Source organism: Andrena cerasifolii, chromosome 9 (assembly GCF_050908995.1).
Source record: "Andrena cerasifolii isolate SP2316 chromosome 9, iyAndCera1_principal, whole genome shotgun sequence".
Lineage (NCBI taxonomy): Eukaryota > Metazoa > Arthropoda > Insecta > Hymenoptera > Andrenidae > Andrena > Andrena cerasifolii.
This window is the reverse complement of record NC_135126.1, coordinates 5650672-5663675: the sequence shown is the minus strand read 5'-3', so window position 1 is coordinate 5663675 and position 13004 is coordinate 5650672. Positions and strand designations below refer to the sequence as shown.

The window sequence follows — 13004 nt, the reverse complement described above, 5'->3', positions numbered from 1 at the left end:
AGAGGGACAATGAGTCACCCTCTCGGAGAGCGTGCAGACTGCACATCGCGTGCTCGCACGCACCCCGAAACTGTCGTTTCGGGATTGATCGCGCGGCTGCGAGGGTAACCCGATCCCCCCGAGTGTTACGACGCGAAGGAAGAAGGGCGGTCCGCGATGAGGGCACGTTAAATTAGAGCCGCTATCATCTCTGAGCGGATGGCACATGCATATTTGGCGAGCTTGGACGCGGTGCATTGACCGGCGCTGATCGAGCGAAGCGGAGAGTTATTATTCCCAGATTGTATCGCCGCCCGAAGGAAGATCGAGCCGAGGCCGCCGGGCGGAAAGTAGATCCCTCGGGTCAGGAATCACGAGGGTCGTTGGTTGGGTGTTTATAGAACGAAACGGAGGCGAACGGGTCGCCGGACGTTTATCGCGCGATCGTCTCCGAAGCGCTGCAGACCGAGGGCACACCTACGGCACCTTCAGGGATCTCAGGAGCCCATCGAAACACTCTTTTCGATTGAATTCCAGCGATTCGATGGATCGCCCACGCGCCAGCCGGCTCTGAGGACCTCCGTCCTATGTAAATTACTCAGCCACCCACGGCTCCAATGGGTCCATCCGTTCCGCGGATATCTCGCAGCTCCGTTCCAAGCGCGCAGCTCCATCTCGCTTCCATCTTCGAGCATAACGAAGCACAGCGCGTCTAACGGTTACCCTCGGCTCTGTGGAAAAAACGACGCGGAGATCGCGCTGAACCGGAGGTCGAACCAATTAACAGTCGCAGACGGTCGACAGAGATCGCTCCTAAAACTATCCGCTCGCGTATAAAGGAAACGACTGGTCCGGCCCGTGAGTCACGTTTATTGTTCATCGTTTAGCAGCCCACGACGCCTTTCTCTGTCTGAATTAGCGGCTCCCCGGCACTTGGTCGTCTGGAAGGAACGGGGACGCGACGCGGGAGCGCGGCGAAGCGGCTGGGCGATCGGTATGCAGGCCCTAGTGTGGGCTACATCTCGAGAAAGAGGCCGGAGATCGAGTTGCTTCTTGGATAGCCGAGGAGAAAACTCGGGATTACGTTACCCGTTGCATAGGTGTACTCAGCACGCAGCCTTCTTTGCTCCAATTATAAGAAAGTGGAAGACGCGATCGGGAAACCGCGCCGCTCCGAGGCACGATCGATCCGAGGCTTACACGCGATCGTTGTCGCCAATCCGGTTAAGTCGTTTCCCTTGGGGGGAGCGAGTGGAACGGAGCGGTCTAGCGTTACGCGATCGAGCCCGCGTGCATCGCAAAAGTGCATACCGAACAATGGCAGCGCGGCTGATGGCTGCGCTTCGGTAATCACCCGGGGCTGCCTGGCGTCCTAGAGAAATAGAGGAAGAATGGCCACGGGCTGGGAGGGCGGCTAGACTTGCCTCGTTCTCCACGGTGAAAGAAATATGTCGTCGACTGTTATGGCGAGACAAGAGATACCGGCGGCGCGCGCCGGGCGCATCCTCGTTCGCCGGTATTGCCTCTCCTTTTGTCCCCTTCCAGCGAATAATCACGAATACCGTGAAAAACCAGGAAGCAATTGCTTCCCCTCTGCCGGCTTTTCTCATTTCCCGATGCGTCCTCCTCCGCTCCGAACGGGATTAACGGCCTACGGCCTTCGGATTCTTCTCCCTTTCGGTAATTACTCGGCCGCGTATTGTCTCCGCCCGCTCTGCTGCGCCCCGATACGTTCGCTCTGCATAGCTCGCGGAGAAAGGAACGGTCCGCGGCTTTCAAAGGGTTGCTGCGCGCCTAGGTACACCTGGCTCGACGGGAGCCCGTTAACGAAACCCACTGAAACAGTTCTCGGTGTGCACGCGAATCCGTGGCCACTGGTTTCTGCGCGCCCTATACGCTTCACGAGGATAGTACTCTAATCAGCGGGGGTAATTGATAGGGCAGCGCTCCGCGAGATAAACCAGCTAGACGGAGAATGCCTGGAAAGTATCGCTCATTAAGGCACACCGATTTCCTTCGACTTGGGTCAGTGTACCCGCCGCTATCGCGGGCCCTTCTGATAACCGGAGCCATGGGCGGTGCCCAGCAGCGGGCAGCGAACCGTTCCATGGTCTAGCAAAGTGTTTAGGATGATTCCTCGTCTCGAGGGATCTCCGAATGGCAGTCGAGTCCTTTCAGAGCACGGTTCCCAGTGAAAAGGAACGATCGAACCCTCGTTTACATCGCAGTCGGCGGAGGGGAACAGAGGGACGATGACGGGAAGAAAAGAGGAGTAGATCGTACAGTTATACTGTATCTCTTCTCTGATCGAAAGGCCCTTTGAGCGCGGACGAGCGGCAACTATTTTCTACCTCGCTTTCCTACCACGGGACGAAAATACACCGGGTGGCACTCGTTTCAGAGCAGACGCTTCTTAAATAACCAGCTACCCGGCCCAGAAAGTCCCCTCCAGAAGGAGAAATGCACTGAACGGAACACGCTACTCCGCTTCTTCCGGGCTGGCCCTGGCGCACGTGGCGTCGCTTCTCGCGAGCAGACTTGCTAGGAAGAACGCCACCAAAAATATGTCCGCTCATCGTCATGTGCATGCTTCGTCACGTGTTGAGATTCGACAATCGCTGCAGCGGTTAGTGGGTTAATTTTCAACCTTTCCAAGAGCAACTCGTGCAGGAGAGCTCTTCTCCCACGCTTCTGTGCGAGGTTTCCGGGAAAAACCAGCGCGCAGGGAAGAATAGCGCGGAATCAAATATCCCAGAATTTCAGGAACAACGTTGAGCATGCAGCGGGTGAGCTTTGACCCTCCACAAACTACGAGATTAACGCTCGACAGCGTTCCCTAGTCCCCGCGGTGGATCGCAATTTCCTCGTTCCAAGCGGGTCGCCTTGTATCTCGAAAAAACAAAGCGGTGCTCGTCGGCGAGAACAGAGGGCACGGTTAAAATATTGCGTTTCACCGCGAATAGTCCGCGAGCGGTTTTATCCGCGCGCAGCGAGCAGCGACGCGACCCGCGTATATTTATAGCCAGCCGCGAATAAGAGAGACACGGTCGCGAATTACGCATTGCTCTCCCTTCTTTTTCCTCTTTTTCCCTCATTTCTTTTTGGTCGGAATTAACCGGATCAACGGTTATATCGCGGGGAGAGGCGCGAGCGGCCTGACCCGATGGCTGCACACTCGCGACGACGCTCGCTCGCTCTTTATAAATAGAAGCCTCTGAAATTCAGTCGCGCACGGGCGTGGCGGGTCGCGCGAGTGATCTACGAGGATCCTAGACGCGGGATAGATCACTCGTCGCGGTCCATTCATTAGGGCGCCACCTCGAGATCCGCGTTCGCTTCCGTCTGTTTGCGTCTTTTTATAAGCTCCCTCCTAACGAAGCCGGCACGCCGACGAGCTGGAAACGGAGGCTGGCTTTGCAGCGCTGCGAACTTCTGGGGGGAAAGACTTTTCGATTGCAAAGCGCCTCGCGAAATTCGGGAGAGAGGGACTTAGGGGAGAGTTGCCTAAATCGTACATTTTACAGTGTATCGCGAAAAGATTAACCCTTAACTGGTATACTGTTTTCGGCAAACGTGACTGGTATACTGGGGTCGTGGCAGACCCCTAATTAAAAAGGACATAGAAATTTGTAAAGTCGACATTAGAGCAACCACTATGAATATTTTCTTCTTAGGTAATGTAGAAAATCATAGAAGCGTAGAAAGTTAAACTATTATTTTAAAATTAATTAGAAATTCAGTTTACCAACTTATGCAACCGAAAATTGTACATCGAACTTTGGGTGCTTGGGGTTAATAACAAATTAATTTGTTGTGAACAAATGGTTAAACATATAATAGTAGCTGCCTAAAAGATCAAGCCACAATATCCAATAGTCACTTGCCATGAAATTAGTACCAAATATGAAATGTGAAGTAAAACATCGCAAGTGGTACGGCATCGGCAACCCTCCCGTAAGTCCAGTGAGCTTTGGCTTTCTTTTTGGAGACTACGCGTTTGAGGCGTGCCCCAGCTGGATTCCGTGTCGCTTGAAAGGTTGAAGGGGAAGTGGGAGTAAATTCACTGTCGAGGAAACTTCCTGTTCTATCGTAACATTACGTAAATCAAGCGGGATTCTCGGCGCGAGCAGAGCGCGCAGTTTACGTGCAGCCTGCACGCTAAGAGTGCAGTTGCGGCTCTGGGTGCGACGTGTTTTATCGCTGGATAATTCGGAATGGTTTACTAAGGGATCGACTACGCTTTGGGGTCAGTCGTGAGTGAGACAGTTTGAGGATCACTATTTTTTAAACGATAATGTAATGTTGCGATCTTATGTAAAACTCTGCTCTGTTTTCTGTTGCAGATATTCGGGGCACGGCAACACGAACCGTATTTATCATGTCGGTTCCTATTTAAGGTGAGCTCCATGCGGACAATGCGACTATTCTTTCGACTCTTTGTGCTGGCATGAACAATGAGGCTTCAGTTGTATCAATATGACAATTGTGGTACGGTCACGGTTCGGTTCGATTTTATTCAACGCTCTTGAAACTGATTCGACGGTTACTCGAATCGAAACGTCCCGGAGATTGAAAAGTTCTAGTAGAGTTCACATTTTTTTTAAATGTCAGCGTTGATTTCAGAAATTAACTTGTTAAGGATCGATAGTAGACTTTATTCGTCGCGATCTTTTGCGAGGAAATAATTCTTCTCGGTATATCGGTTGCGAGTTGGATGAACGAATGCATCGATTCTCTCGTTTCATCGTCTGACGTAATTTTCTGTCTTCCGGGGGCCGAGTAGCAAATAAGGGATAGGGGGAAACGCAATATTACTGGGCATATTGTCCTCGAGGACCGTGAAAGGCAGCCGAGGATGATGGTTTGCATCGACCTATCGATCCTGGATACTCGAGCGATGAGAGAATCGATGCGTGGTTACAGACGGTTGCGCACGGCTCTGATCGTTGCACAGAACCGGAAGCGAGCAATTACGCGGCAGTCGGATTGAAAATCGGCTAGTGCGCGGCAATTTTCCTACCCGGCCTCCATCTTCGCCGACCTCCGTGGCGAAACAGTTACACGAGGGATCGAGGATCGAATCGATCCGTGAAAGTTTCGCCTATCAGCTTTGACACAGCAGCCGAATAAAAGGAGGGAAGGGGGAGATATCGTAAAAGTAAAAGTAAAAGTTTTGCAGAGCCTTTAATGCGTTTATAAGAAGTACCTATCCACGTTTGACATTTCGGGTTTCGCTGAATAATTAAACCGCGAACGCGTAGCACGTTGCACGCGAGCTTTCTCCAACCCGCGGACAGCATCTTCAAAGTTAATTGCGCTGCTTGTCTTCTGGGTGAAGAATGTTTTCGAGCGAGCGACATTGCCCGCGACGGTTTAATGGACGCTTCAACGCGAGTTACACGGGGCGTGCGGGGCGTCGTGAAAGTTGTCAGGACTGATGAAAAATTAATCATCAAGAGTCCCCGGATGGGAGGCCCGCGGAGGTGGACCGTTTCCTTGCGCGCTCGAAGGCTTTCACGGCTTTGGATCGAAGGAGAATGTGTGTCGTTATTAGCATAAATCGTGGCTGAATCAGACAGGAACTGACCAACGATGTCTCATTTGCATCCAACTGGTAAATGAAGACTTGGACGGTGCGAGGGTGGAGAGAGGAATAACAAGGGCTGAAGTTGAGGAATTGCAACGGCTGAACTTGAGGAATTACAACGGCTGGAACTTGGGGAATAGCAGGAGTTGAGCTTGGGGAATATTAAGAGCTAAACTTGGGGAATAGCAGGAGCTGAACTTGGGGAATAGCAGGAGCTGAACTTGAGAAGTATTAAGAGGTAAACTTGAGAAGTATCAAGAGCTGAACTTGAGGAATATTGAGAGCTAAACTTGGGGAATGTCAAGAGCTGAACTTGGGGAATATTAGCAGCTGAACTTGAGCAGTATCAAGAGCTGAACTTGAGAAATATTAAGAGCTGAACTTGGGGAATATTAAAAGCTAAACTTGGGGAATAGCAGGAGCTGATTTTGAGAAATATTAAAAGCTAAACTTGAGAAGTATCAAGAGCTGAACTTGAGGAACATTAAGAGCTAAACTTGGGGAATATCAAGAGCTGAACTTGGGGAATATTAGCAGCTGAACTTGAGGAGTATTAAGAGCTGAACTTGGGGAATATTAAAAGCTAAACTTGGGGAATATTAGCAGTTAAACTTGAGCAGTATCAAGAGCTGAACTTGAGGAGTATTAAGAGCTGAACTTGGGGAATATTAAAAGCTAAACTTGGGGAATAGCAGGAGCTGATCTTGAGAAATATTAAAAGCTAAACTTGAGAAGTATCAAGAGCTGAACTTGAGGAACATGAAGAGCTAAGCTTGGGGAATATCTAGAGCTGAACTTGGGGAATATTAGCAGCTAAACTTGAGCAGTATCAAGAGTTGAACTTGAGGAGCACTAAGAGCTGAACTTGGGGAATAAGAAGAGCAGAACTTGATGAAATCAGCTGACTGGAGTGAGGAATGTGAAGCAGCTCCGAATTCTGACGTGGGGCGCGACTCTCGAATAGTGTCAGACGCCAACACCGTCTCAGCTAAGTCATTCCACTGCTCGGATAGTTGGTGGCAGCTATGTCAAGGTCGCAGCAATCTCTCGGCTTTATCTAACGAACTTAGCTCGATTAGCGCTCGCACGCGTCCGCTGCTCGTTCGTCGGGAACGCTAGCACAAAAGTGCCGCTGCACTTTCACTTGCTTCGCCGATTGCAGTCTTGCAACGTGGGCGACTATAGTTTCCATCGTGAAGGGACACGTTGTGCTTGCCCCATGTGGCCTGGCGATCTCCAAGTCGGCTTCGATCTTCAAGCACCGAATTAACGAGTTCCTCGAACGACGAATGGCTTCCAAGCAAGAGGATGCGCGCTATCTAAAAGCTGCTTGTTCCCAGATCGCAATTCGAGCGCATTCTCTCAGCCCATCACCAACAATGTCCCTTGTCATCGAATTACTGGACGCAAAGCGCTTATAGGGTGCCATCGAATGGAGCAACTTTAATCAGAAAAATAGACTTCAAAACAAATTCCTCTAGCATCTATGGTATAACAGGTATTATTCTTAGACAAAGTGCCTTGGGTAACTTTAATTGTCCACTTCAAGATGCAGTTTGTCTGAGCACAATACCTGTTGTACCAGAAATGCTAGAGGACTTTGTTTTAAAATCTATTTTCCTGATCAGACTCACCTCATTTGACCGCGAAGCTCAATCTTCACAGGAACCACGCTACAGGTTTCACCTACGACCTAACCCAGACCCTGCCATCCTCGAAAGAGTCTGCTGATAATTCAAGCGCAAGGGGTGAGGCAGATTAAAGCGGAAACCGATGATAGCCCTATTTCCAGGTCGTTTGAACCTCCGTTCCCTCGGTTTCCCCGCTCGGAAGAGAGGACGGAAGGCAGGAAAACCGCGGAAGTGATGCTGCAGGGATCCACTCCAGAGGGGGAGCTTAAAAGGTGGAGGTCGACGGCGCGGGGTGGAGGAGGAGGGGGGTTGTAACGCGAGCCGTGAGGATGCGTTAACGAGAACCGGCAGCGTTAATTTCGCCGTCCCCGGGCGGCAACCTTGCTCCGCGAAGCCAACGTGGATCGTCAGCTGTGCGAAGGTCAGGGTCGTCCGGCAGCGGAGGGTGCAATCGATGCACGATACCGCTCCTGCACCCCTCGCTGGCTGCAGTTACCATGGAGACCATCTCTCCTGACCCATTGCTACACAGAGAGAGCTCGCGAGACGCGGAGAGAAGGTTGCGCCGCGCCGACCGTCCGCTCCTCTGTGATAGCGTGCCGCAGACAGGGAACGCCGAGAGGCACACGTACACGCCGAGAAGGACCACCGCGTAACACGCTTCCTTTTTCCGCTACTCGCTCTGCTGAACCCAGCAACTTCGCTACCCCTCGCCACCGAGCTTCTGGGTCTTACGTCAGGATCCCTCGGCCCTCCCTTTTCCTATGGATGTCTGGAGCTGTGATACCAGTGACCTTGTGGCCCAGCGAGGCAGTTGGAGGGACCCGGTGAAACAGGACGAAGAGGAACTGGGGTGAAAGTCGAGTCTATCCGTCATCGAAGCGCTACAACGACACGCAGTGGCTGCAATTGCGAATCTGTAATACAACGAACTTCAACTGAATTCCCCTGTGGATCACCCATTGTCGTGGTCCGTCCCCTTTGCTGGATTAACTAGTGAAACCGCGGTGCGGATCCTGCGGCGAACCGGTCGCCGGGACCGCGCATAACGAGGCATTGTGCAAGGTCGGTATGAACGGGGACTAAGGTCAGCTGGCGCGGATCGATATCGCCGAATCGCCTCGACGCGGGTCACCCGCGTGTGCTTCGCGAACCTTTGGCGGCTGGAGGAGCACGCACCCGCGGTGTCAAACGGGGAGAGAGAGGTGTTTAGTCAGGCTGAGCGAGGCTGGCAGGGATGGATGGCTGGAAGAGCTGGAAAAGCGCGGAGAATTCGTTCCTCGCGGCGTGGTATCAGCGTGTCAGAGAGTCTTATGTGGCGGTATGGTTCTTCGGGGTGTTTCAGAGCAGCAGGATGTCGACGAGCACCGCCACCGCCGGCGGGGGCGTCGGTGGAGGGGGCGTCGGAGGCGCCCTGACGCTGATGGGCTGCGTCAGGGAGGCGTCGCCACCTCCACATATCCATCACCATCATCATCATCAGCACCATCGAACGCTCGGCCTGGGAGAGTTCTCCGCGCAGAACAGCGTCGATCCGCTACCAAAAGGTTCGTATCTGCTTTTCCCTTTTGGATCCTTCGATATCGGTGAGCGTACCTTTCACAGCTGCCTGTTCATCGTCCGTGTTTATCTAATTGAAATCGACGAGCTGCCTCGGCTTCCATAGTTAATGGATCGTAGTAGTGAGCGGGAATAGCGCAGCCTTGGAAAGAATTAGCCTCGATTTAAGCTTTTCGAAATAGAAGCGGCGTTTTATTAACACTGGCGAGCGGGGTGTAACGGGTCGAGTTCAACCGTGCCGTTCTACGCTGCCGCATTCCTAATCCCATTGTGTGAAAAACTGTTTTAACCGGTTAATTGCCATTACCCGGTTATAATGGTGATTAGGAAGCTCGCATTCGGCTCAGCGTAACCGCGTTATCATTACACTCGGATAGTAATTAAACAGTTGCCTATTAACTGGTTAATCTTACATTTGTGGGCCCATAAAACCGGAAACTAAGAGCGTCGTGGTTAAAAGAAAAGGAACTATTCCCTCCTCTACTTTCTTTCCTTTCCAAGCTTCACTTATCTTAATCAGAGATGGTGGACTCAGATCCCCAAATACAAACTTATATTCTGATATCTCAGAAGCCAGTTTTGCACCACCACTGACAAGTAAAGATTCAGTTATAGGGAATAGAGTTTCCCGACTTGGAATATATATTTTTAAAGTACTCGTAGTAACTAAGAAATCCTGAAAATTATATCTGCAGTGGACCTATTTTACTCAGGTTATCAATAACATTCAATACGTATGCGAGAAACGGCAAAATCATCTTATTTAAGAATAATCGGCTAAAACCTGGCATCTGTATGTTTTTTGTGCTGCTGAATCCGAATACGACGTTATTGTTTGTGTAAAAAGATTCCTAAGGTAGTTCTCTTAATGAACAATCGCTTTTTTGGAGATAATTCAAAAAGGAAAGGCCGGTGAATTTTTTAAATATTTTTGTTCGGATTACTCGTACCAATTTACTTGAAAATCTATTTTAGCCTGTTTTTAACTCCCAGGGGCTACATCTGGGCCCATAGGGCAAGATACCAATTCATAACCAATTTAAGTTAGGTTGAAAAACAGTCTATGACTGATTCTCGCCTTTGCGTACCTCTGTTTTCTTTCTTTCTTTTCTTCCTTATACACTTGTGTCGTACAATAAAGACACTTAATAATAATAATAATTATTTATAAAATTTATAAAAATAATGGTACGAGTAATCCGAAAAAAATATTTAAAAAATTCTCCGGCCTTTCCTTTTTTAATTATCTCCAAAAAAGCGATTGTTCATTAAGAGAACTACCTTAGGAATTTTTTTTACACAAACAATAACGTCATATTCGGATTCAAAACCAGAAAAAAACATACAGGTGCCAGGTTTTAGCCAATTATTCTTAAATAAGAGGATTTTGACACTGAATGTTATTTGACTACATTGAATGTTATTGCTAACATGAGTAAAATAGGCCCATTGCAGATATAATTTTCAGGATTTCTTACTTACTATGAGTACTTTAAAAATACATATTCCAAATCGGGAAACTCTATTCCCTATAACAGAATCTTTACTTGTGAGCTCACACTAAAGACTACCCACCGTCCGATTAAGAGATAAACTGAAATTCGAGGTCGAAAGATTGGACTTAGCCCAGGTAGGAGAGAATTTCGATGATATTGCGACACGTGTCGGTGCATCGTAATAGACGTTGCCAGCTCGATGGAAAGATTAAGTAGAATCGCCCTTGCCCACGGCAACAGTCTAGAGTTCTAGACCAGTGACGAGCAACTCGCAGGCCCGCAAATTATTTACTTGCTCGGCCAAGTTGCCTGTGCGACCCACTTCAATCAGCTGATTTGAAGAATAGCGCCTCGCGAACTTTCGTCATCTGAAATCTAAGGTTTCCTTCGCATTAGATTCTGTAGCGTAAAAATGCATTCATTTATACCTGCATAGAAAATCAAAAAAAAATCCACCGCAGTAAAACAAATCAGATTTCTTCAAGTTGCGGTTGCAGCGACCATTAGGGATTACGCGCAGGGTTTTGAATTTTGTCCTGCCGCGAGAATATGTTGCTCATCACTGGCCTAGACGCACCGTACCTGTACAGAGTCCGTGGAAAACGTCGTCTCGCTCTCAGCGATCGTATTTTCAAGGTCCCAGCCGTGGATTACAGCGGCAGAGCGTGGGGAACCGAGCCGTGCCATGAAAAACGGATTTACGTAAACGGCACCGTTCTCCGCGGCTCGTTCGCGTGTCCTATCGATTCCCCGGGGCTCCCGAGGAATTCCATCGCGAGCCATTGGCAGCGCTCCTTTTCCTCGCGCGAGCCTCCTCCGGAGATCCGTCCGCGGCTCCTTTATCTGCCCCGTTCATCGCGAAAGTATCGTATTGACAGAGGTAAAAAAAAAAGAAGAAAGAAGCGCGACGGTAATTAGCCGAGCGTGGTAATCATCCGATCGCGTGCGAGGTTCGGAAAACAGGACTCGAGGAGAAAGTCTGCGGCGCGATTTGCTTCTTGGTTCCTGTTTGAACGGCCGAGGAACGGGTTGTTAAAGGGCAATCCAGCGGAGTGCTCTCCATCCATTGTCGTCGCGGAGGAGGAACGTGACTTGGTCGCCGTTACTCCCAGGGACGTTGCGTTTCCGAGAGGGGCCAACGACCTCTTTATTTTCATTAGCCCCTAGCAGATTGCCTGGCTCCGGGCTGGATTAGCCACGTAAGTGAATATCTGAATCGGCCGGGTGATTAGCTGTTAACTCGAGCCGCGTTTTCGAGAACCGACTGCGATGAGAGCGTCTCGCTTCTTCGCCAGCCGCTTGCTCTTTTCGAGACGGTGGGGCAAGATGAAAGGAGTTCCAGGGTCCTTTCGGCGGGAAGGGACAGAGCGTGCCTTTGTCAGGTCACTCGGGGCGTGTCGGTTTAGGATCCACTCGTTTCTGGTATCGTAATCGCGGCTCCGCGGCCAGAGACTGCAGCTTGAAAGCCACCGAGCTAGAAAGGATCGCGAAGGCGTTGCCTCTACCACCGAACACTGTTCGCGATCGATTCTGTGTCGCGCGGTAAGACGAAGTCGCGGTGTGATTAAACGGAGTAACATTGGAATGCGATGAAACCGTTCAGCTACGGATTATCCGCTCGGGGGGTTCCCGGAATTAGGGAGCGCGCGATTACGTAAACGTCCGCGGTATCAGAGGCTCGCCGTTCTTCTCGGCGACGTAGAAACAGATGGTTTTGTTGGCTGTTGGGTAGACAGGCCCGAGCGATCCGCGCGTGACGTGATTTTTCACGCTTCAGCGACGTCGCCGTTGCTGTTGCGTGACAAGCACACTCGCGGAGAGTGTCAAGTACACGCGGAGGAGTCGTTTCCTACTATCGACGTATTCTTCCCAGTGCGTTCGAACTCGTCCGCGGAAAAGTCCGAGGCAAAAGCTGCTTCCTTAGAAATATTCAGGGGCCCATTTTCTTTTCTCCTTCTCTCAATCTGAACGAGAGGCGCTGGACTGTTCGTGGTCGACTGAACTCCTCGGGAATGGAGAATCGAGTTTTGGCGAGGAAAGGTGATACCCACGCGGCGTTGGGCAATAACACAGGCGGCTATTAACAGAAACAGCGAAACCAGGCCATGGCCAATCGCGGAATGAATGGCCACTCGAACGCGCGTGTTCAGTTACTCCGACCGGCGCGCGGAACTTACGTGGAACTTCGGGATTTCCAATTATCCGTGGACGGAACAAATGAAAACGGCCCGTGAAAGCGTGGAAAAAGAACCACTCTCGTCATCGAGATGTCGCGTAACAGGCGAGAGAAACCTATCCGCTGATAGTTCACTCGGCGTCTCGATAAAAGAGAAACTCCCACGTCCACCGCCGCGAGAATTCCCCAAACTATTTCTACCAAATCGTCGGTGATACCGCAACACCGCGTATGAGCAGTTTGTAATCACCTCTGCATTTTACCGATTTTGCAGGAGGAAGGAAAAACTTAATATTTCAGCCATTTTAAGGGATTTCTTTGGCTGAACTTTTTTTGGGTCAGCTTTAGCACGCCTTGTAATAAATAGTACCATCAATTCATCACAAAAATGCTTAATTGCTGTGTAAAGTCACTTTCACGCACCAAACGTGCCGTCATCTTCACCTGATTTCTCTGTAAATGCGCGGTTTTGTCGCCAACTTGCTAAGAGAGACAGATTCGCGGTATCCTTGAACCTGCTGGTTCCGTTGGTAAAAAGGCAGCTTCCTACTGGTTATTTCACATGGCGTGACTTT

General features: G+C 50.2%; 1 protein-coding gene across 1 annotated transcript in view; it reads left to right on the top strand.

Annotated features, from left to right (window-relative positions):
* Positions 1-13004, top strand: part of LOC143373084 (uncharacterized) — a 74607-nt gene that overhangs the window by 31340 nt on the left and 30263 nt on the right. The window contains exons 2-3 of the mRNA XM_076819965.1: positions 4323-4376; positions 8543-8744. Of these exons, the coding sequence (XP_076676080.1) occupies positions 8552-8744 (193 nt within the window). The 5' untranslated portion in view covers positions 4323-4376; positions 8543-8551. The remainder of the gene's footprint in view (positions 1-4322; positions 4377-8542; positions 8745-13004) is intronic.